Source organism: Grosmannia clavigera, assembly GCF_000143105.1.
Source record: "Grosmannia clavigera kw1407 unplaced genomic scaffold GCSC_82, whole genome shotgun sequence".
NCBI lineage: Eukaryota > Fungi > Ascomycota > Sordariomycetes > Ophiostomatales > Ophiostomataceae > Leptographium > Leptographium clavigerum.
In genome coordinates this window covers 795,235-817,305 of record NW_014040576.1, presented here as the reverse complement: position 1 = coordinate 817,305, position 22,071 = coordinate 795,235, and the positions used below count along the sequence as shown (strand labels likewise).

The following is a 22,071-nucleotide window of genomic DNA, read 5'->3' as shown; positions in this document are numbered from 1 at the left end:
CTTGCGCGCTAGACTACCGCAACTCTGCCTTACAGGTCGGTTTGCCCCAAGCATCCTATCGACATTACTCCCGAACTCGACAGAACACACCCCCAGTATTGTTGGGGCTTGATCAAGAAGGACGGCCGAGAGAGGAGACTGATACTGGCCATCGTTTCTCAGTCAGAGAAACACGAACGTACGGGAGGCTTTCGTATCGGACAAACACACAAGCACATCGATGTCAGCGCCGAACTCTCGCAAGCGCCCTGCGCCGGGGGCCGCACCCATTTTACCCGTTACTTCAGCGCAGCCGGCTGCTTTCAACACTTCATCACAGGAGCAGCTTCTCAGGTGGCCAAGCGGCATGACGGATCCCTCCGCTTACAGCGACATTACGAGAAATGCAAATACCTTCATGATGAGCGCAACGCCTGGCCAATACATGCAGCAGCCGCAACAACTTCTTCCTCAGCAGAGCTCCCCACAGCAATCTCAGCAGCAGCCTCAGCCAATCTCGACAGCCATTGCGCGACGCCCCCCAAACCGCGCTTTGATCGCGTCTGCACCCCGTCCAACCTTCGACCCTGCAGCTGATGCATGGGCGGCCTTTGGCGATGATCCTACTGCCAATTCCAACGGCGGACTACCTAGCGAAAATGAAAGTATCGAGGTCCTGGAAGAGCGGGCGCAAAGGGTCAAGAAGGAGGCCCAGGCAAAAAGAAAACCTATTCCACCGTTCGTGCAAAAACTTAGCAGGTAAGAAGAAGCAGACACAAAGAAACCGTTGATCCTGTTACATTGGCCATTGGCCAGGCTAACGTGAAGGCAGTTTCTTGGAAGAACAGAAAAATACCGAACTAATTCGGTGGTCGGAGAGCGGCGATTCGTTCATTGTGCTAGACGAAGACGAGTTCGCAAAGACCCTGATTCCAGAGCTCTTCAAACACAACAACTATGCTTCCTTCGTCCGGCAGCTCAACATGTACGGATTTCACAAACGTGTTGGACTCTCGGACAACTCCATGAAGGCTAGCGAACGAAAAAACAAAAGCCCCAGCGAATACTCCAATCCATATTTCAAGAGGGGCCACCCGAATCTCCTGTGGTTGATCAACAAGCCCAAGAGCGGCAGCAAATCGAAGAAGGGCAAGAAAGACGACGGGGACATCGATAGCGACGAGGATATCGGGATTGACGAACCGCTAGCTCACATGCCGGGCCTGAACAACCAGCAGAGTCGCCCCTACGGTCCTGGCAGTAGCGAACTCGGACCGCTGCAGAAGAAGGATTTCCAGACCATCAAAGACGAGCTGAGCACCCTGCAGACGCGGCAGGCCCAGATTTCGAAGGTGATGCAGCGGCTTGTCGCTGACAACGCGCAGCTACAGTCACAGGCGCGGATATTCCAAACTATGCACGAACGGCATGAAAATTCGATAAACGCCATTCTCAACTTCCTCGCCAATGTGTTCCGTAAGTCATTAGAGGAGCAGGGGGGGGTGCAGAGTGTGACGGAGCTACTCGCCAGCATCCTGCCAAACGGACAGATGCCCCAAGGTAGCGTTGTTGATGTCAGCGACGACTTCGACACACAACGAACACCTGTGTCTACCACGATGAATACGCCACCCAAGAGGCAACGGCTTTTGCCTCCCATCCCAAGGCAAGCATCTACATCCTCATCACCATCTCCCGGTCGTACAGGGGCAGCTATGTCTCCGGCACACCAGGCGTCGTCGAGCACCCCGAACTCAGCCCACTCCGGCATCCGTGTTGGGCCCATGGGCTCGGTGACGGAACTGCTTGACACACAGAACGACCTGGGATCGTCCAACTACCTCCAACAAGAGCTACAGACCAACCCACAGGAGGGCATGCTAAAGATAATCCACGACACGAATGCAAACACCCCCACCTCCACGTCTGGCATTGATCTCCCGGAGGTAGCGGCAACCACACCTGTCAACCTCAGCAGCGACCAGCGAAACCGTGTACTTAGCATCATGTCCGGCCAAAATCATGGCCAATCCAACGGGACCAGCATGACAGGAATGTCCACCACGGCACCCCCTCTCACGAGTCCTGGCACTGCTTCCCTCTCAGACCAATTCTCGCTTCCGACAAATTTGGCTGGGAGCAGGGCTTCAGGGATGCCCATCCTAGAACCCATCACGATGCCTCAAATGAATCCTAGTATGGGTAACAGCTTTGGAGGCATGTCTGTGATGCCCGACGCTTATGGAAATGCTTCTACCGAGGGCGTTGGCAGTGGCAACAGTGGCAACAGTACAGCGGGACCATCCTCTTCTGCTGCCACATCGATTTCACCAATCCTATCCCAGATACCAAGTATACCTGCTCCCCCCTCGCTGCATGACATCTCCAACACACAGGCCGAGATAGAAGCTCTCCAGAAGCTGCAGGATGAACAGAATGCAAAGATCACAGACCTGTCTCAACTGTTGGGCCCACTAAGTCCATCTGGCCGAGTACCGGGCATCGAAGAGAGCGAAGGCGCTGGGGGTGGGGGGCTTGGTGGGGGGCAGAGCCCTGGCTACTTTGATCTCGGCCAGTATTTGGACCCGACTGCGTTTGGTGAAGATTTTAATTTCGCAACGGGCGATTTGGGTGGTGGCGTTGGCAATATGACATCAAATTCGATGGGTGTGACAGTTCCGCTGTCTACCGACGATGACTTCAATTTTGGATTTGACGACGCTGTGGGCAAGGTTGAAAACGAGTCGCCAAGTCCTGCAGGAACGGAGGAAATTCCACGGGCAGATCTGACAACAGGTAGCAACAACGAATCGGTGAAGCGCAGGCGAGTCAGCTAAAATCCGGCAGTTTATCCCTCCCCCCCTTTCTTGTTTTATTTGCGAAGAACCCATTTTTACTTCATTGTTTATTACTCTAGTTTTATTTCGTTTACACACACTAAGGCTCAACTTGATTGTTGATATGGACTGGGCATGGGGCGATAGAATATACTGTGCTTCTTTGTTGTGGGGGATGAAGAGGCGGCGAAAGAAGAATGAGCGCCAGGACAGAATCAGACGGGGGGTCGTCACCTTTAACGGTTTTGTTCTTTATTGTTGGGTGTGTTCTTTGGCTGCTTATATACAGGCATGTGCTAGGCAGGGATAGTTGAGTACAAGAGATGACACCCAAAAAAGATGTTACAATGTGTCTGCGAGACAGCACGCATAGTAAGCATGATTCAATTCTGATAACGACTCAATTGGCAACAAAGAGTATGTAATAGCCAACACCCGTAGGTTGTTGAAGTGGTAGCGTCTGTCAATGAACGTGTAGATGACTTGGCTTGTGCGGCTGCTTTGGCCAATGCCCTAACAACTTGAGCTGCCAGTGACGAGGGTTAGTTGCTGCAAAGAAGAAGCAATTTCGCTGTGATCCGTTTATGCTGCACAAAGCGGCAGTCTGTCATTGTGTACGTACGGTATCGTGTGCAGAAAGCAAGTTATGGACCCTACCAGGAGTGAAGTAACAAGAGGGCCGAAGTAGTCCAGAGGGAGGCTTTGAGTTCAACTTCTGTCACGGCCGCGTGGGCTGCTTCAATGTGATAGTATGTGCGTCATTGTATGATGTGATGGGACACGGCGTCTGGTCTCATGCGCAGGCATCTTTGCTTCTGCTTAGGCCTTTTTCCGATTCTTCCATCTCACTTGGCTAGCGGGTTGGCATGAATGGTCACCCGCTCGATACGTGGAGGTGCCTCATCTGGCAACGCCATCTTTGGGCGGTATTTCTTATCCACTGGCACAGCTTCCAGCCGGTCCAGTGTTTCAAACGACGCGTCTCCTAGCAGCCGGCCAAAAACCGTGTTGACACCGTCTAGATGTGCCGCGCGCGCAAACGTCACAAAGAACTGTGACCCATTCGTGCCTCCGCCGCCAGGTGCAGCGCCTCTGTTAGCCATGGATACGACACCACGAGCATTGTGGCGCAGTGCAGGTAGGCGAATCTCGTCATCGAAAGAATGTCCCCAGATAGAAGTGCCCTTGTCCTTGTCCTTTTTTCCATCGCCTTTGTTACCAGGAATTCCGGTCTGAGCCATGAAGCCTGGTACAAGGCGGTGAAAGGGAGAGCCGTCATAGTAGCCCGATGCACAGAGCGCCAGGAAGTTCTATGGAGGTAGTTTAACGCGATGATAAATGAAAAACATGATGCACTGGGACGTAAGTACCTCTGCGGTTTTGGGTACACTTTCACAGAAGACCTCAATCTTGAGGTCTCCTATATTTGTGTGGAGAGTGACAGACATTGCTTCGTTGCTGTTGGTGGTGCGCCTTTTCGTCTCTTTGCGGTGAGGTGAGGTGAGATGCGACGAGCGCCCATGTGGATGACCTCGATCAGTGTGACAAGCTCGACAGGGTTTGAAAGGCACGTATTGATTAGTCATCGGAGCTTTGGCGTTTCTCCATAGACTCGATGCGGATCGTGCAAAATAAGAGTCACGCGTCTAATAAGAGAAGTCCGCCTCCGTACGAAACACACCCTTACAAAGTTATAGCAGCGCTCCTAGTCTTCGTCGCTTATTGCTCGCGTCCGTTTCTATCCACAATCCTGCCAATGTCGCAAAACTCGACACCATTTCGGATAAGGTTGCAAGTATCTTAGCCAGTGAGCAGTTAGTGGGGTCGTCCGGCGGGAGGATAAGACGGAAGTTAGAAGGATTGCTAGCACGACACAACCCTGTTTCCGAGTCTTCAAAGAAACCCGCCTAGGCTAAATGGCAAAGGAACCATCATTGTGAAGAATTTCAATAAGCCGAAGGGGAAGTACCAACATGTCACGACTTGTTACATTGAAAGACGGTTTCGCATGGTTGAGGTCATTGCTGAAGGAAGTGTAAAGAGCTCCCAAACTGGTTCTCTTCGAGGAGCACATGGGGGTAAATGAAAGTCCTTCGCAAAGACTGTCAAATGTATGCCGAAAACAAGCGATGGGGAGGCCAGACTCCGGGGGAAGCCCTATTGTCAGCCACAATACAACCTAGGTAGTGCACTACCCAATGCTGCGGCATGCCCAATAAGAGCTTGTCGTCGGCCACCCTCCCTCGGGGAACGAGAACGAGTAGTGTTGGATGCTAGACGAGGACAGGTCACAGGCTCTCGTGCAGTGTGACAGAAAGAAGCCTACGAAACGATAGACTTGCGTATTAGAGGATGTCTCCAGGCTGGCTACTAGCTGTGTGGCAATTGATATTATATACGGTGCTGGAAGGAGCGACCGGCATCGTAGCTTCTAGCAGACAGCCCCGTCTCACCGCCTTCAGCTCCTCCGGGGCTGCCTTCCCTATCCCCCCTTATAGCCCTTTTCTCACTCTGCCGACTATCCTGTCGTTCGCATCTTTGGCTATTTCGCTGCCACTTATGCCAGCGGCGACCACAACGTCGACGAGCGCCGTTTTGCCGCTAGTGATACCACCACCACATCAACGGTTCCTCCCTGTCTTCCTCACAGAGACCTAGCAGCTATTGTTTGTTTTGTCTCATGATTTACCCCACACCGAGGCGGCTACAGCAACGACCGACTTGCCGGCAGCCACTCTGAACCGCCCAAGCGACGACAGCAGACAATAGGCGCAGGCGGTCGGACGAACGTCCGCATCGCGAGATTTGCATACCCAACAACCAAGATCTTGGGCACTTTCTGTCCGACCCCTCCCTCCGACCAGTACAAGGCCGCGGTGCGCAGCGGAAGTGGGAACGACGGCCACGAAAGCACACCCGCTCCGAGCCTGCGCATCCCATTCTCGATGATCGCATTTCGGCTTCCAGACCATTGATGCTCTTGATAGCGCTGACTTGCCTGCAACGTTCTGGGCCGGCTCCCTCAGCACCACCATCCTACCTGGTCCGGGGGCCGCACTCCATCATCAACCGACGAAGCCCTGGCCACCACCCTCGTTGAGTCAGGAACTGCAAGCGCCATGGCCGCCTTCGTCAGGGTCTCGGGCCCTCCCAATAGCAGTATACTGGTGGGCTACCCGGGAATCTCTGCCACCTTAGTATGCTCATGCCGTAACAAGCCCTCTCTCACAGCCTTCTCGACTAACACTGCTAGCCGCGCATTGAAGGAAAGGTCGAAATACGCCCGTCTCAGGGATACTCCATGCCGGTCTCCATCTCCCTCGTTCGCATCTGTCTACAACGTCGCGAAACCATCCACCCTGCCGCTGATAATATGGCCAGGAAACACCTGAGCACACCACGTCGCGATGCCGTCGATGTTGTCGGCAAAGAAATGCTGCTCTTCCGCTGCGCATCTGGCAAAGAGTCCGAAAGCGTTGTTGCCATGGACTTGCCCTTTGTACTTTTTATCCCCTTTGGCCGCGGAGGCGAGGAAACCAATCGGCGCATCCCGCCCGCATCATTACAGCTGCCCAGTCGCATCGCCGAGACCTACTACGAGCTGGTCGTGACTGTCCAGCAAGGACCAAGCGTACAGAATAAATACTCCTTCCCTATGCCGCTGCAGCGTTACGATACACTGTCAACCTTTGGCATGTACAACAAGCAAGAAAACCGTGTGGTGACGACCGACAACATAGTGACGCTTGCCATCTCTTTACCGCGATGGAGCTATGGGCCTCTGGACCCCATTACGGTCTATATCAAGCTGGCACCCAATCCGGACTGGCTCAACAAAGCCAAACGTGTTACAATCAAGACGATCACACTTAGCATCGAGGAAGAAATCACCTTCAACCCGGAAGGCGACGAGCCCACCAAGAAGATCAACAAAATCGCCAAACACTCACAAAATGTCCAGACTAAGATGCCTGAGGCGGGCTACGTTACGAACCTGGGCCTTGTGTTCCCGGCGCGTGACCTACGTGGCAGCGATGGTATCATCCGTCGCGGGAAGCCAGCATTCCCTTTGCACGAGGTGACTTCCTTCACCACCAACTCCACACTTTACAAAATCGAATTTTTTTTGTCTATAAAGGTACGCGTCTATCCTTAATTGGCCTGAACATTTTTCTTACACCTATAGGCACAAATGAGCTCAGCCCGGGATATTACTCTGCGCCTACCGATCGTCATATGCCCGCTTGACCATCAAGCGTGCAAGGAAGAGATGGACGCTATTGAGCAAGCCGCTAAGGACGCTTCGCGGGTTGACCCCAACAATCCTATGCTACCCGCAGCTGCCATTGTTCTCGCCAACGACCGCGACTCTCTCCGGCATCTAGGCCTCTGCGTGGTTGGTGGCCAGAAGAAGCCCCTGATCGAATGAGTGAACGAATTGCGAGTCTCCCACTGCTCTTTAGGTATTGTGGAATAGAGAAACCAGTGCCTTCTTCGATAAATCCGGACCCGGTCGCTCGACAATCAGATGATCAAGGCGCAGTTCTGATTAAAAACAACCGATGACGCATCGTTCCCGACTCTGGAACGACAGCATTCCTCTCTCTCACGGCATCCTTGACATAATCAGTCGATGTTGGATTGCGCAAGCCATAATGAACACATGGCCGTTATGCTCTCGGATACGGCCTGCAGATGTTGGCAAAGCTGATATACAGCCACACGAAACAAAAGAGGCAAGCCATGAATTGAGCCGGGGGGACAAGCTGTTATTTAACGGTTTCCGAGGCGGGGCACGGTTGGAGCGAGTCTGGTTGACAACACGGCTGCCCAGGGCGGCCATGACAAAGAAAGAAACTGGCGACATCTAACCCCGAATCTTGGAGCTTTCCATCCTCAAGGACCAAATTCGCCTTGTGGGGCAAACCCTGGATGTGCTACGAAAGTCCATCTGACTATATGCCGTCTACTTTATGGAAATTTTCTGCCATTTAACCTGTGCCAGCAATTCTTTATGACTGCGAGACATTTTCTATCTTTGAAAAAGAAGAAATTATATTTATCCAAGATATAATAGCCTTTGTCCTCCGCTACGCTCGCCTGGTTTGTGATCGGCGTTGTGGCTTTGCTCTGTGCATTGAGTACTGGTTCAGGCATCCAGAGTCTGGCGAAAGGGAGAAGTTTGGAGGAGGCAGTGGGGACAAACATACTTATATGCTTTCCCTGCATTTCTGCATTTGTTCTTACATAGTGTCGTGAAATCAGTGAAAAACTTGGCTTCTTCTAGTCATGTCTAAAAGTACGGAGTACGGAGTATGCATAATACGTCACACAAGGCTGTACGGGGCAAGGGCCAGTGAGAGCACTTTAAGTGTGGATCCACTTTTTTTTGACGGGCTTTGCATGAACTTTCTTTTTCGAGGATATCATGGAACCCTAACACAGATAGCATTTCTGCGATCATTATACAGATCCCGAGGGCCCAGTTATGATGGATTCAGGAAAACGTGACGCTGTTTTCCCAGTCATTGTATCAGAGGATGAAATGAGGGACGCAGACCAGGATTCTGGCCATAAGGGCAACCTAAAGAGCGGCGACATGGACGCGACTATGGGCAACGGTGATGATGACGACGACGGTTTGGCCCAGGATTACAGCAAATTTGCGGCTCTTGTGGGTTCTGATGGCGGTACCACAAGCAGTCAGCATGACCGGTCTCCCAAGCCGGCAACGCAAACCAAGCAAATATCGGCCCAAACCATCCGCCGTGGAGAGAAGGACTTTGAGGCTTACGGCACACATGCCCAGAGCGCGGCTCTAGAGAGCAGCCGCAACGCCCTAGAGGCCGTTCTTTCTTACACCAGGGTGCATGGCGTTGGCGGTAGCGATATTCTGCGTGGATGGTATTTCCCGGATGCATGGATGGATGAGGAAGAGGAAGAGGGTGAGGGGAGCGAAGGAAAGGCGGAAGGGCCTTCCAGAAACCCACAGCCCCGGCGGCGCTTTGCACATACTCGCCACCGGGTCGTCATGGTCGAGGCCGAACGCGGGCCCATGTTCGCGTCAGTTGGCGCTGTTCCGGGGAGGAAACGAGCAAGTTGGGTACCAGGGCTGCCAAAGGAGGAACAGCCTCCACCCGCTCCGGGCTGCGACCGCGTTTGGCTTCTTCCCGAGGAGGCCCTTTTTCTTGTGGAGCGCGGGTCGATGGACCTACGATGGCCGCTACGGTCGCTGGAGGAGATTGCTGGCCGCGCCGATTCTCAGGCAAAACAGCAGGCAGAAGAAGACGGCATACCGCTGAGCCTGCAAGCGGCGTATGCGCTGCTTATTGATTCGAAAAGCAGCGACGCCAATGGCCCACAGCAGCGAGGCCGCGTTTCCCTGCCCTTCTTCCAGGTGTACTCCCACTTGCGCCGATCTGGATATCAGGTACTGCGCGCAGCCGGCTTGAATGCTGGCAGCACCAAACACTCGGCAGCTATAATCCCAGCTCGTCCTACAAGCCTGTGGCAGTGGCTTATCTCTCTGCTCGCACCGGCGGCACTGGTCAGTGTACCTTTAAAATTGCCGTTGCCATATGGACCGCTTGTCCGACCCGGGCTCTACCACAGTTACGGTGACATCTACGGACAGATGCAACTCTTCCCAGCGTCTCTGATGACGGGTGCTCCTGCACCGCCGCCTGTACCTTCTGCAATTCAATCTCCCTTTCACATCGATTTTCATGTCTGGAAATCTAGCACGACGTCGGCCTTTTCCAAAGCCAGGCCGCCGCCGCCAGATTTTTTCCTTGCCGTTGCTGACGCACACGCTTCTGTCGTCCCTACCCTTGAAGAAATAGACGGCCTGTTAGCGTCCGTCCAAGTGGCCGAGAAGGAAAGCCAGCAGGCCACTGGACTTGCCACAAATGCAGTTGGCGCATCGGCAGGTGGACTTGGCCAAGTTTACCGACGCCTCAAACAAGGCCACGGCGGTGTGATAATCGCCATTGTGGACCATGGACTAGTCAACTACATGCGCTTTGGCAACGGGCCGTTCGGGGCAGAGCCACTGTGGACGAGGTTTGACGGGCTGATAGCCTGCCGCGGAACAGCCAGAGAAAGAAGAGGAGGGAAGGGAGGGGGAGGGCAGAAGGGGAAGGGGAAGGGGAAGGGGAACACGAAGGGCAGGGCCAACAATAAGAAGCCGCAAGGTAAGGGCAAACTCACCTAGTCAGAAGATCCGGAATGAAGTCGGATTCGAGTACGCGATAAATAGTACGGAGTACTACGTAGGGTAGATAACGATTCATGACGCTGGCGAGATGGATGGAAAGCACTAAAAACACCGAATCATCCATGTTCTATTACACTGTTGAAGATCAATGACAAATTACTGAGGTCTCAAGAGAGTACGGAGTACCGAAAAGCGTTCACAACGGCTGATATCAAGTACTGGTGTTGCCGCCCACCGCTATTTTTGGTCCGTATCTTACATATTAGTAGGATATGTAAGATGTTAATGCAGGATGCAGCCAACTGCTTGTCTGAGTTGTCCTTAGTCGGCAGCCACTAGCGTGCTCGCAGCGGTGTGTTGGCTTCAGGTGGTGTTTGATCACGTGATGTATCAGCGGGTGGGGGTGACATTTCGGTTGTGCTTCGCATGGGGGTTTCTGTCTGCCAGCCGCCCGAGTCGAACAGATAAATGGGGCGGTGGATAGGCCGTCAAAGCAAAGTAGCGTCAGAAGGCCGTGGCTGTGGGCGTGTGGCATTTTTTGCATAAATCGCAAAAGAAAACTACGGAGTAAGAACCGCATGGCGAATGGAGACAGTTGGCGGCAATTGTGATGTGTGATAAGAGAAAGGAACAGGCAGGGGAGGGTCGGCTAATAATTACCAATGGTGTTTATTCTGGCGCCTCTGATTCGACGAGTGGGGACTTTAGGTTGTGGTGGTTGTGTCTGATTTGCGGGCTCAGATACGGTACTAGGTTGATTGGGCATGTTTCGCCAGTTTCAAGCAAGGACAGAAGGTGTGAGTTGGGGAGCGTTACGAACTAGTTACAAAATAGTCGTCCTCGCTTGTTATCTGGCAAACAAGGTTCTCTCAATCGCTACTTCATTTCGCTCGCTGCACCGTATCTTGCACGCTTTCGGAAATAGCGGCCATCTGCCTCGAACACCATACTCGTGTTTGTGTTGGCTGATGGCCTCGCGCTAGTAATCAGAAAGAGGCAATGTCAGATACTACGGGCAAGTTGCATTGGCCGAGTCTTGTCCTCTGGACATCGCAGACTCTAGTTTAATTAACTCCTTCTTCCCACTGGTCTCTTTTGTGTTGCCATAATTATAGTCCCCCCTGTCCGACACACACATATCTTACACGCACACACCCCCCCCCCCCTACGTGTTCCAATCTATCCTTTTTTGGTCTTGCCTCATTTTTGCGAGCAACTATTGCTTTTTGTCATTGCCTATGCTTATTTGCCCCCGGTCGCATTTCACCGTGTCGTGTTATTTTCCCACCCGTTGCGCTTCGATTTTTAGTCGCAGATATTCTACTTTCTCTGGTGGTGCTTTCTCCATTTCCCGCCCTATGCTTTTGACGGCAGCAGGGCTTTCCACCCATATATCTCTTTTTCTTATTTTCCATTCCCCGTGTTGTCGCAAAATTTGTCGGCTCCAATTTTCGCAACGATCTAAGTTGAGCAATCCAAAACAAAAAACCGGCGCTCGAAAGGTTGGCTAATATTATTACAACTCCTTAGCAATTCCCCTTCTTTTTGCCTTTATTCTTATTTCCTCCCCCTCTTCCCTTTGTCCTGTTCCCTCCTTCCTTTTTTATTTTCCGCCTACCGCTTTCCGCTTTCCGCGTTCCTCTTTCCTCTTCCCTCCCCCCTGGCTTTTTTTGCTCCTTCCCCCAACTTTGTTCCCGTTGCTAGTCGACATCACATGTTCGTGAGCATTCTTGGAGGAGAGCTGCATCCAACCGCATACTTCAATCGCCTCCCGTATTGGCATGACATTTTTTGGATTTTCGCGTTTCGAGCACCGCCACTGATCAAATACCTTTATATTTTGTTGTTTCTGGTTACATCCTCCCCTCCGCCTATTGACTATAGCTGGTAACCCGCTCCTTCGTGCATGTTCGTCCGGCCGCTCTCCATATTCGCCAGGTTATCGCATTAGCTATTCGTGCTCGCTATGGAACCGGAACCTGACGCGCCGTCTGAGAAGAAGCCCGATGTGACGGCGCTTGACTCGGCGCCCGGCGCATCCGGTCACCCCGCGTCGGCCTCGGGCGCCACGTCCACTCGTGAAGCCAGCGCCGCTTCTTCTTTAGCATCCCGTGACGGCCCCCCCGATTCTATCAAGGCCTCCTCGGGCCTGTCTCCACGGCACTCATCGGCGCGCTCGCCCACGCCTGTCGCCACTGCTGCGGTGCCTGCTGCGGCTCCTGGACCCCGCCGCTCGCCTTTATCTGCGGCCTCTGGTCGTCGTCCTCTCCCTGGTTCGGCCCCTAGCCAATCTGCATCATCAGCCAGCCCGACAAGCGCGCAACCTGCACGAGATGCGCCCATGTCCAAGACGTCTGCAAGGTGCGTTTCTTTTGCATTGTTCTTGCTCCTCCACCCGACACTCCGCTCTCTTCCGTTCCTTAGCTCTCTGCCTTTACCTACTCCTTCCTCGAACGATACTCCGCATCTGTCGATGCGTTTCCCATGTCGGCTTCCTCGTGGCCTGCGTCGCAGTTTGTCAAGTCTTACAAGCAAGTACCCCTTTTCCCCCTATGCTCAAATCACCTGGCCTCCATTGTACCTATCCAAGTTGCGAATTCAATTGTTCCCTATTCAGGTTTCATCGTGGGCCACCATGCGCAACAAACAATAGCCATTCACCCCCTCGAAAAGCTTCCCAGGCTAAAGGCGCTTCCAACCCAATGTGGGCTTCCATTGACAACCTCATTCAAGCTATTGTTCGAGGCCGTTTCCTTCCTCAGGTTCCACTTTTTTCCCTCATTCCACTTTCGACTTCTATCTTTTCTGCTTAAATCGATCTTCTGTTTCGTTTTCTCTCCCTTGAAACCTCTTTCTTCTGCTCAGTTTAGCATACTAGTATTATTGTCATCATCTCTGTTGCTGTCGTCTTCACCTTGCTGCCCATTGGCGCTGCAATCACTTACCCGGACAGTCCATTTCTTCATACTTTACTTTACGCTAGTATTTTTTTTTTACCTGGCCCGTAACACCCTTTCAGGGCGTCATCATTAATGGACCTCTGTCTCTCCTAATTGCTCACCAATCCAGGCAAGCAATGCCCCATCCCTTCCTAGCACCCCCTCACCCTTTCCTCGTTTCTTTCTTCGCCTCTGGCCACACATCACAGCACAACGCGGCTCTGCCTTACACTGATGGTGAAGTGGCAGCCTGAGTGGGGCAGTCCTCTTCATCGTCTCTCCTTCATTTCCCTTTCACATAATGAAGAAGCATGCGCAACACCCAGTTTTGAGGTACAAACCGCACTTTTCCAACACATTACTGGGACCACTCGGTGAATACGATTGTTGCGTCGTAGCCTACTAGTCACATGTTATCTTACCACTATCTTTCCCGTTTCCGTTGTTTACGCCTGATACGCCAAGCTATAAGCTAACCTAGGTCTCTTTGTTGGTTCAGTGCAACCATCAGTCCAAAAGAGAAGATGACCGAACCTGAAAAGGGAGGTATGGACAAGGTAGATTCACAGAATCGAACCAACCTGCCACTTGGCGGCCCCAGCTCCATTGCTGTCAGAGTCTCATCCACATCATCATCCTGCATTCCCGCAAATATCCTGGAAGACGAGATTGTTGTCGGAACCAAGCCAAATGGAAAGCACTCGTCTCCTATACATGTCGTCTCTGATCAGGAAGATATCGAGATGGAAGACAGGGATCATTCGCCAGAACCAAGCCATCCGAAGCGCAAGCGTTCCTCAGTCTACAATGAGCTCGAGGGAGAGAGGATTGAGCAGAGCCTGATACAGGACGACATTAAGGATGTTCCGACCATCACATCTGCTCTTGTTGTGGACAAGGCGCCTAGACCGATGCCCCAGCCTTCTATGACTACGCAAAGGAGCATCACGCTTGGCTATTGGCGAGATTCGGCTGTTCCTGACGAGAATGAGAAGCATGCTGTCGTCGGCTTCATTGACACTCGCGACCGTCTCCGGACCCGCATCCAACAGAGCAGTCGGTCGGGAAAGTTTGTTGCCGCAGACTATCCACTCCCCCCGGGACCGGGCGGCAGCTGGGTTACGTTTGAGCGCGTTGTTTTTGACAAGCATCTCGTCGGCCTTGACCACAATCAGGTCAAAGAGTATGTCAAAATACGTTCAGAGAATTCCATGGCCCACAACAGTCCGGAAGAGGAACTAGAAAATGAGAAGGTTGCTGTGAAGGAAGCCATTCGCCGAGCGGCACTGCATCCGACCCCTGACAATATGCCTGCGCCAGCCATCGCGTACGGAGTTGATCTACCCGACTACGTTGTAAATGCTGCCCGGCCCGAAAAGAAGCGGCGCATGATTTCAAACGGCACTTTCGGCGCCTTTTCTTCGGCCGCCGACATTGCCGCCAACTCGCCCAGCGCCCAGCAAAGTCTGGCACCGGCTGGCGGTTCGCCGTCAGTAGCATCGGCTATTCAAAGGTCGGCCATCGATCTCTTGCCGGGCACCCGCCCGACGAAAATTTTGCTTGGCTATTGGCGAGGCTCGAGCGAAGAGCGGGTGGAGGACAAGCATGCCGTCTTTGGCATACTGGGCGCGAATGATATGTTCCGCGTCAAGGTGACTCGCGAGACTCGTGATGGTCGTCCCGTGATGGGCAACTTCCCGACAGGCGCTGGCGCTCTTTGGATCCACTATGACGAGGTCGAATTCGAGAAGCACATCCGCCACTTGTCTCGCCCAGAGGTGAAGGAGTACGTGCGTGTGCGGCAGCGCCAGATTGATGAGGGGGAGAAACCCGACCAGCGGATCGAGAATGAGACTAAGGCGGTCTACGATGCCCAGGCCCGCGTTATAAGTGCTGGCGGTGTCGCTCAGAGCACGCTAGGCACGGCTGGCAGAGTTGATACCATCAGCTTCGCGTCTGCTGCCAACCTGAACCACCGGCAAGCCGACAATGGGAGCAGCGAGATTCCCAGCCATTACCAACAAGACGGTCGTACTCGGCGAGAGTACGAGCCGCGTCAGACTCGCCGCTCTTATGCGGCTGACTCTCGCGACAGTCCTGCCTCCATTGCGGCTGCTGCCATTGCCGCCACACCGCCACTGTCTCGCTCTGGCCGCCACTCGCTGCCTGACGGAGTTGGCATGACCACCGAGCTTCGGCCTGCCAATAGACCGCCTCCAGCCGGCCATGGCGCGGTCGAAGGCAGCAAGGCACTGCCGAATTGTCACAATGGCAGCGGTCCGAACGCCGACCGTGTTGAACGCACCAATAGCTTGGCGCGCCGCGAGATTGTCCGTGTTGAGTCGATCCAGATGCGCAATGAGCAGCGTGCTGCCAATCGCGAGACCGGACTGGTCGGCAGTGGAGGCAGCACGGCGAGTGGCATGAGTTTGGCTGGTGAACCGACGACTTCTGTCCTCGCCAGCCTGTCTCTCAACGGCAATGCGGGCAACGGATCTGGTGTCGGCAGCTCTGCCGGCAACAACGGCGGAAGCAGTCGCCAGACTTTTAGCGAGAACATAGGACGTCTCAACAAAGTCTGGGCTTCACAAGAGGCCACACGTCTGCGCGCCGGAGGCGAAGACGCAAAAATCTACATGGGCGTCAAATATGAACGCAAGCAGACGGGCCCTTTCCAAGGCAAGCTCGTCAGCCCTGGCACGATTTTGTCCATTGACGGTGAGGACTATGTCGAGTATCGCGTGCTTACTAAGCCGACATTCTTCTGATCTTTTCCCGCGACATCTTTCCGCCACCAGCTGTTGTATCAGTTCCTCTTTTACTTTCTTTTGTTGTGTACTGTACTCGAAATATCACTTGAACTAGCGGTGTGGGTGGCATCTTAGCTTCAGGACTGGCGTTCTCATTTTCACTTATCACCTGTCTGGTTCTGCTATCACCTGTCTTTTCTCTTGTAATACCATAACAGCAGAGTGAAAATGTTCATAGTTCTTACACGCCATTTATATATCAGTGGGACGAGGCCAATCAGAGTCAAGGGTGGCCAACGGTTGCATAGGAAGAATGGTCGGCGCGGGGGGCATTTGGTGTCTGGTATTCGTTGTTCATCGAGTCGGTGATTTCTCAGCAGCAATTGCGACTATCTTTGTACCGATTCAAGCCCTTACACTTTGTTTACGCTGTTCGTTCAATAACAAAGATGGCATGTTTCTTGTTCTCGAAGATGGAGCTGTTTTTCTATGGCTCTACGATCTGTTGAATGTTGAAGCTCGTTCTGATAGTACAGCAAGGATCGTGATCACGTGATGGATCCAAAAAATGTCTCGCACGTGATGTGTCAATAAGGCCAAATTTTGCAACGATTCAAGAGGTAGCGTTTTTTTGCTCCCATGTGCAGCTGAAGACAGTACGTGCCGTCGAACCCGCGACGACTGCCAAACCACCCCGAACGACGCCAGTTTTTCGGTCTAGGAACGGGCGCAATGAGTGGCCCGACACTGTGCACTCTCCGTGGGGCTCTGAGGCAGAGCCAGCGTGGGGCTTCGGTCCTTTCCCTACAGCCAGCATGTTTGCGGTGCGTGCAGTCGAGCGGTGCGGCCACGAGCTGGGCCCGACATCTGTCGACGGGGCGGCGGAAGCCGGTGCAGGTGCGTTCTAGCCTGCCGGCACCGACACAGACGCAGCTGCGGATGCGGACAGAGCAGACGCGAAGCTACGCCACGCCCGTGCCAGATTCGTTCGCAGTGCCCTCTGTCGACAAGGAAGCGGCGACAGCGGCACCGACGCTTTCGGTGTCGCTCGCATCGATCCTGCAGCAGATGTCAGCGTCGGCAGCGCCAAGCCACCCGTCTGTATATGCGACGGTGCACATCTACGGGCGGCCGTACCTGGTGACGCCGGGCGACCGGCTGCGGCTGCCGTTCCGCATGGCCGGCGTGCAGCCGGGCGACGTCTTGCATCTGGACCGCGTGGGTGTTGTGGGCAGTCGCTCGGTCACGGCCGTCGGCGGTGTCACCGGCGCTGGAGGCGGCGGCCCCGAAGGAGAGGGCATCCAACGCGGCGGTCACGTGCCGGGAGTCTCGGTCACGGCCGTCGTGCTCGGCCTCGAGACAGAGCCGCTGCGCCTGCTGGTCAAGAAGAAGCGGCGCAACCGGCGCAAGAAGACGGTCCGCAGCAAGCATCAGTACACCGTGCTGCGGATTCAGGATGTCCGGCTCGGCGACGAGAGCGCATGAAGAAGTGGCAGGTGGCCGGTTGACAACACACAACTTGGGGTCACGTGTACGAGCATCTGTATAGCAGCGCAGAAACCAAATTTCAAGCATCAGGGCATTGCGCCCACAAGTCTTTGAACGCCAAAGGGTGGGCATCAAAAAAAAACCCCCAGAAACGTATATACAAAACGCGGTATTCATAAATGCATCATCAAAACGGTGCTAGGCCGTGTGTGTCTCGGGCCTTTCCTTTCTCCTTTCTCCTTCGTCCTCCGACCTCATCCCTTGCTCATTTCTCATGTCTCCTCTCGTGCCGTCACGGCTCGCCGTACGCTCGCCCAGTATGCGGCCGGCCATGCTGACATGGCCTCGCCTTCGGTGGGCATCCGCTCTCGACACCGCGTGACGACGCTCTGGATGATGCGGCTAAGCAGCTCCTCTGTGACGGGCATGCTGTCTAGGCCGTCTGCTGCCATGGCGGCCTCCGGGTACAGGAATGGGTCTGTTGGCAGCAGGAGCTCTTTGCAGGTCGGCCGCAGTCCCTGTTCACGGTTCAGACAGCGCTTCATGGTGGCCAGCAGGCCTGACGGCACGACAGCGCCGCCCAGACCGCGGGCTGGAAAGTCGATGGTGTGTGACCAGGTGATGATGGCCTGGCAGCGTGCCATCTGGTTCTGAATGTGGCCAAACGGCGGCAGGCCGTAGGCCATCTGGTACAAAATGCAGCCCAGACTCCACACGTCGCTGGGCTTGCCCAACTTCATAACCTTGGGCGCGCCCCGATGACCGCCGCTGGGCAGAAACATTCCGCGGCCGTTGTGGTTGGCCGTGAAGGCATACTGCTGCGAGTCCATCAACGACTCGGGCGACATGTAGCTGGGCGTGCCGACTTGTGTCTCACGGTGCACGTTGACGGTTTCTTCGGTCTGGATGGCGTTGGCAATGCCAAAGTCGATCAGCTTCAGCCGGCCCTGCACCAGCACAAAGTTGGCCGGCTTCAGGTCCGAATGCACAATGTCATGTGCGTGCACAGCCTGCAGGCACTCCAGCATCTCCTTCCAGTAAAACCGCACAAAGACGGGGTCCAGGCGGGCGCCCTCACGGTTCTGACGCACGCGCAGCAGCGAGTTCAAGTCCATCTCACCCAGTTCCATGAGCTGGTTCACGTGTTAGCACCCAATTCAGGACAAGAGAAAGCGACCAGACTCACCAGACTCAGCATCTGCTTTTCCTTGTTCATCTCAAAGTCGAACAGCTGGATCACACGGTCCACGCCGGCCAGCTTCTTCAGCAGGTCGATCTCGCCCATGTATCCGCGGATTGTCGACTCGTCGGCGTTTTCCAGCGACACCCGCTTCATCGCAAACATCTTTCCGTTCTCCGCCGTGACCTTGTACACCTTTGCGCTGCCGCCGCGGCCGATGCAGTCGACCCGCTGATACGACCGCCCGTTGATCTTGAGCAGAATCCGTGGCTTCTTGTTTGCCTGTGCTGTAGCTGCCGGACCGGCTGTTGCGGCAGTTGCCGTCTCCAGAACGGTCATCTTTGGTGGCGGTGGTGGTGGTGCTGGTCGATGCGGTGTGTTGCGGCTGATGGAGGCGAGAATCTTCCTGTCTGGCGAGAGTGGTGGTAGCCGTGCGGCCTCGAGTGCGGCTGCCACCCTGGATGTCGACACTGACATTTTTGCCTCGATTGGCTGCAGGGCCGGAAGCAGCTCCTTGTTGCTGTTTCGCTCCTTGTCATCGTCACGACTCTGCACCAGCAGTGGCTTGGGAATATGAACGTTGAACAGCAGCTCGTTTTCCTTATCGCTGGAGGACGGCATGGCTGAACGGCCAGTCGAGGAAGGCACGGCACGCATACCGGCTGCCTCTTCGCTCCCAGAGACTCGCCGTTGCTGTCGTTCTTGCCGTCGTTCCTGCTGACGCTCCTGCTGTCGCTCCTGCTGTTCCTGCTGTTCTTGTCGAAGCCGCTGCTTCTCCAGCTCCTCTTCACGTTGCTGCAACAGCAACTCGATCTTGGGCGAATGACTCCGCAGACTGTTCGACCGTTGGGACAACGAGTTTCTCGCACTCACAGGACTGCCGGTGGCTGCAGCAAAGTCGCGGCCGTAGTGGTCGAAATACGGCTGTCCTGCCCCGCCGACAGAGCCTGGAACATCTGCATCCCGGCTGGCCGTCATGAGATCACCGCCTTGATGTGGCATCATATCCTCGGGACTGTTGTCCTCGCCATCCTCCTCGCTCTGTCGCCGTCTTCCGCGTCGTGCAGGGCCGCTGAGAAAACCGCCGCCCAGCGCCTTGCCCGTGCGCTTGACCCGGATCGAGCTCTGCAGCGCCAGCTGGTCCACATCGCGGCTGCCGCTGTGTGCTGTGTGTTGCGATGCACTGCTACTCTGTGGCCGACCAGCCGTGGCTGGCGCATCGTCATGGCCCAACTCAGAATCACTCTGCTGGCCGGACTCTGTCCGTCTCGACAGAAACAGTGCAGACGACGAAGCTGACAGACGCGCACGGCTGCCTCGGCCTGCAGAGCCTACTGCAATCTGCACTTTTCTCACGCCGGATCCTGGCGTGTTGACGCTTCCTGCCGAGGAGGAGGACGATGTCGTTGACGTGACTATTGGCTGCGATGCAGGCGCCAGAACGGATGCACCCTCTACATCACCGGAGAGGACCGAAGACGCCATGGCCACGGCAGCCGTCGAAGCAGTCAGAGGTGCCGCTGGCGGATCTGCCAGATGATTGCTGCCGCCACTTGTAGGCCTGTCCTCGGCCTTGTCCTGTCCGCTGGCCGGTGCCGTCCACCGACTGTGCTTTGACGCTGAAAGCGACCGTCGAAGCGGCGGCGGTGGCTGTGCCACTATGCCATTGGCCGGCGTGGCCGCACTGAGCCGGACAACGCGTTTCCTCGGTACCGGGCTGCTGTCTTGCTGGCGCGATTGAGGCGACGTAGGCCGGGAGGACGACGATGTCGGAGCAGCACTGGAGGCACCAGATGCCTGGATGCTGCTGGATCGCACGTGCCTTCGTGTCTGCCGCATGCTCGTCCGGTCTGCCGACTGCTGGTGCTGGTCGCTCTCGCCAGTCGTGCTGGAGGAGGTCGACCGATTTAGAGCACTTCGTCTCCGCGTTGCCATTGCTGGTCCTGTCGCGGTGGAAACGGCTGCAGCAGCGGCTGCGATGCTGACGGGTCGGTCCTCTGAGGTCGAGCCGCCATCGCTGAGCAGCGCCTTGGTGAGAGCACTGAGCTTCATAGGAATAGGCATCTCATCGTCTGAGCTGTCGTGCAGGGTGGAATATTGCTGTGCCTGCTGTGCCGCGTCGAAATCGGCATTGCTGCTGCTTGCTGCCGAAGATACGCTTCTTCTAGATCCCGACGCCGCAGCTGCCGGTGCTACCGGGGCTGGGCCCATCTGTGATCGCGAGGGAGGGCGCCGCAATGCCTGTCGTGTGGATGTTCGGCGGCCGAGGGAAGTGAAGTGGCTTCCCTGGCCAACGGGTGTCGGCGACACCATCGTCATCGTTGTTCTTGTGGTGTACAATGTGTCGTGCCGTCGTGGAGTTCCGCCTTCCTGTTGCCGTCGAAATGTCGGGTCGCCAGACTTGGGTGCGGCTATTGTTTATATCGAAAGAGAGATAGGATCGAGCACAACAGTAAGTATATATCTAGGGACGCGCGTGGTCACCGCAATAAGACAACGGGCGCTCGACAAATTAAAGAGTAAAAGGCGGGAAATACTAGGAGACAAAGAAGTGCGGCGCTTTTCACGATGCTCGTGGAGCCTGCTGAACGCTGCACTGGCATTTATTTTATTTGGGAATGCAACCTTCACGACCCGTTTTATTATGAAAGGCCGCATCCAGCCAATCAGCGCGTCCGGGTCGTTGCCGGGAGCAACAAGATGCATATAGTGGGTCTGCGGCAAATTGGGCACCGAGTGAGCGTTGATTACTCCATATTACGATGTACTACGACGTATGTACTGCGCTTGATGACATGCAGGTTGCAAGATTTTTGCCTCTGAACGACCTGCTGCGCTTGTCGGTTTCCACTTTTACTTTTATTGTTTGAACTATGCGAGATATGCACTTTTCCGACACCAAGACGGCCAGAACGTCCATCGGTTCTACCAATAACGCCGGTCCTTATGAACCTATTCAGGCAGATACGCCCGCCGTCCTTAGATAATATGGAATCCTCCCACTGCCACTGCAGCGAGAGCTGCCCGCTCCCAGTTGCCAGCATCGGTACACACGGTTGCGCAGTTGCATCGTTTAGTCGAAGAGACCGAAGCCCATGTCGTCGTCGGACTCCTCCTTCTCTGTAGGCGTGGGTTAGCAATGGTGTAGGAGCCGTGACCTTTTGCGAAAAGCTGTACGTACCCTCCTCCTTGGCCTCCTCCTTGGCCTCCTCGGCAGCAGCACCGCCGGCGGCAGCACCACCGCTGGCAGCGGCAGCGCCGCTACCGCCAGACGGCACGGATGCCAGCTTGGAGTTGCCCTCGGCAATCAGCTGCGATATGTCAGTCAATGCCCAAAAAGTATCCGAAGCACATGTGGCATGATCTCCTGCCACGTCCGTGTCGTACCTCGTTGATGTCCTTGCCCGACAGCTCAGCAATGAGCTTAGACAGGCGGTCGGAGTCGGCCTCAATGCCGACAGACTCAAGGACCTGCTCGACATCCTTGGCGGACGGCGCGGTGTTGCCACCGATGGTGAGGAGGAGGTAGGCTGCGAGGTACTTCATTTTGACGCTGCAGAAACCAGTCAGTTTGCGCTGGCCCAGGAGTTTGCGTCAGGCTTTCACATACTTTGTTTCTTAGAACTAGAAGAACACGAGATTTCAATCAGTTTAACCGCAATGTTGTGGCGGAGACTGAATC

At 54.9% G+C, this 22,071-nt stretch overlaps 8 protein-coding genes across 8 annotated transcripts; 5 read left to right on the top strand and 3 right to left on the bottom strand.

Annotated features, from left to right (window-relative positions):
- Positions 1–220: 220 nt before the first annotated feature.
- Positions 221–2,816, top strand: CMQ_8021 (heat shock transcription factor; the record flags this gene model as incomplete). The annotated part of the gene is made up of 2 exons (XM_014313661.1): positions 221–738; positions 812–2,816. The coding sequence occupies 2 exons, from the start codon at positions 221–223 to the stop codon at positions 2,814–2,816; spliced, it is 2,523 nt and encodes an 840-aa protein (XP_014169136.1).
- An 845-nt stretch (positions 2,817–3,661) lies between these two features.
- On the bottom strand, positions 3,662–4,264 carry CMQ_7944 (peptidyl-prolyl cis-trans isomerase, cyclophilin-type; the record flags this gene model as incomplete). Its single annotated transcript, XM_014313584.1, has 2 exons — positions 3,662–4,126; positions 4,187–4,264. The coding sequence occupies 2 exons, from the start codon at positions 4,262–4,264 to the stop codon at positions 3,662–3,664; spliced, it is 543 nt and encodes a 180-aa protein (XP_014169059.1).
- Positions 4,265–5,935: 1,671 nt separating this feature from the next.
- Positions 5,936–7,245, top strand: CMQ_7818 (arrestin domain containing protein; the record flags this gene model as incomplete). Its single annotated transcript, XM_014313458.1, has 3 exons — positions 5,936–6,013; positions 6,070–6,894; positions 7,003–7,245. 3 exons carry the CDS (start codon positions 5,936–5,938, stop codon positions 7,243–7,245), a joined length of 1,146 nt encoding a protein of 381 aa, XP_014168933.1.
- A 1,059-nt stretch (positions 7,246–8,304) lies between these two features.
- On the top strand, positions 8,305–10,029 carry CMQ_7864 (tRNA splicing endonuclease subunit; the record flags this gene model as incomplete). The annotated part of the gene is made up of 1 exon (XM_014313504.1): positions 8,305–10,029. The coding sequence occupies one exon, from the start codon at positions 8,305–8,307 to the stop codon at positions 10,027–10,029; it is 1,725 nt and encodes a 574-aa protein (XP_014168979.1).
- Positions 10,030–11,998: 1,969 nt separating this feature from the next.
- Positions 11,999–15,739, top strand: CMQ_7942 (uncharacterized protein; the record flags this gene model as incomplete). The annotated part of the gene is made up of 2 exons (XM_014313582.1): positions 11,999–12,393; positions 13,471–15,739. 2 exons carry the CDS (start codon positions 11,999–12,001, stop codon positions 15,737–15,739), a joined length of 2,664 nt encoding a protein of 887 aa, XP_014169057.1.
- Positions 15,740–16,453: 714 nt separating this feature from the next.
- Positions 16,454–17,206, top strand: CMQ_7959 (uncharacterized protein; the record flags this gene model as incomplete). Its single annotated transcript, XM_014313599.1, has 1 exon — positions 16,454–17,206. One exon carries the CDS (start codon positions 16,454–16,456, stop codon positions 17,204–17,206), a length of 753 nt encoding a protein of 250 aa, XP_014169074.1.
- Positions 17,207–17,481: 275 nt separating this feature from the next.
- On the bottom strand, positions 17,482–20,708 carry CMQ_7905 (checkpoint protein kinase; the record flags this gene model as incomplete). Its single annotated transcript, XM_014313545.1, has 2 exons — positions 17,482–18,342; positions 18,396–20,708. 2 exons carry the CDS (start codon positions 20,706–20,708, stop codon positions 17,482–17,484), a joined length of 3,174 nt encoding a protein of 1,057 aa, XP_014169020.1.
- A 754-nt stretch (positions 20,709–21,462) lies between these two features.
- CMQ_7820 (60S acidic ribosomal protein p2) lies at positions 21,463–21,935 on the bottom strand (the record flags this gene model as incomplete). The annotated part of the gene is made up of 3 exons (XM_014313460.1): positions 21,463–21,509; positions 21,571–21,700; positions 21,777–21,935. The coding sequence occupies 3 exons, from the start codon at positions 21,933–21,935 to the stop codon at positions 21,463–21,465; spliced, it is 336 nt and encodes a 111-aa protein (XP_014168935.1).
- Positions 21,936–22,071: the final 136 nt, after the last annotated feature.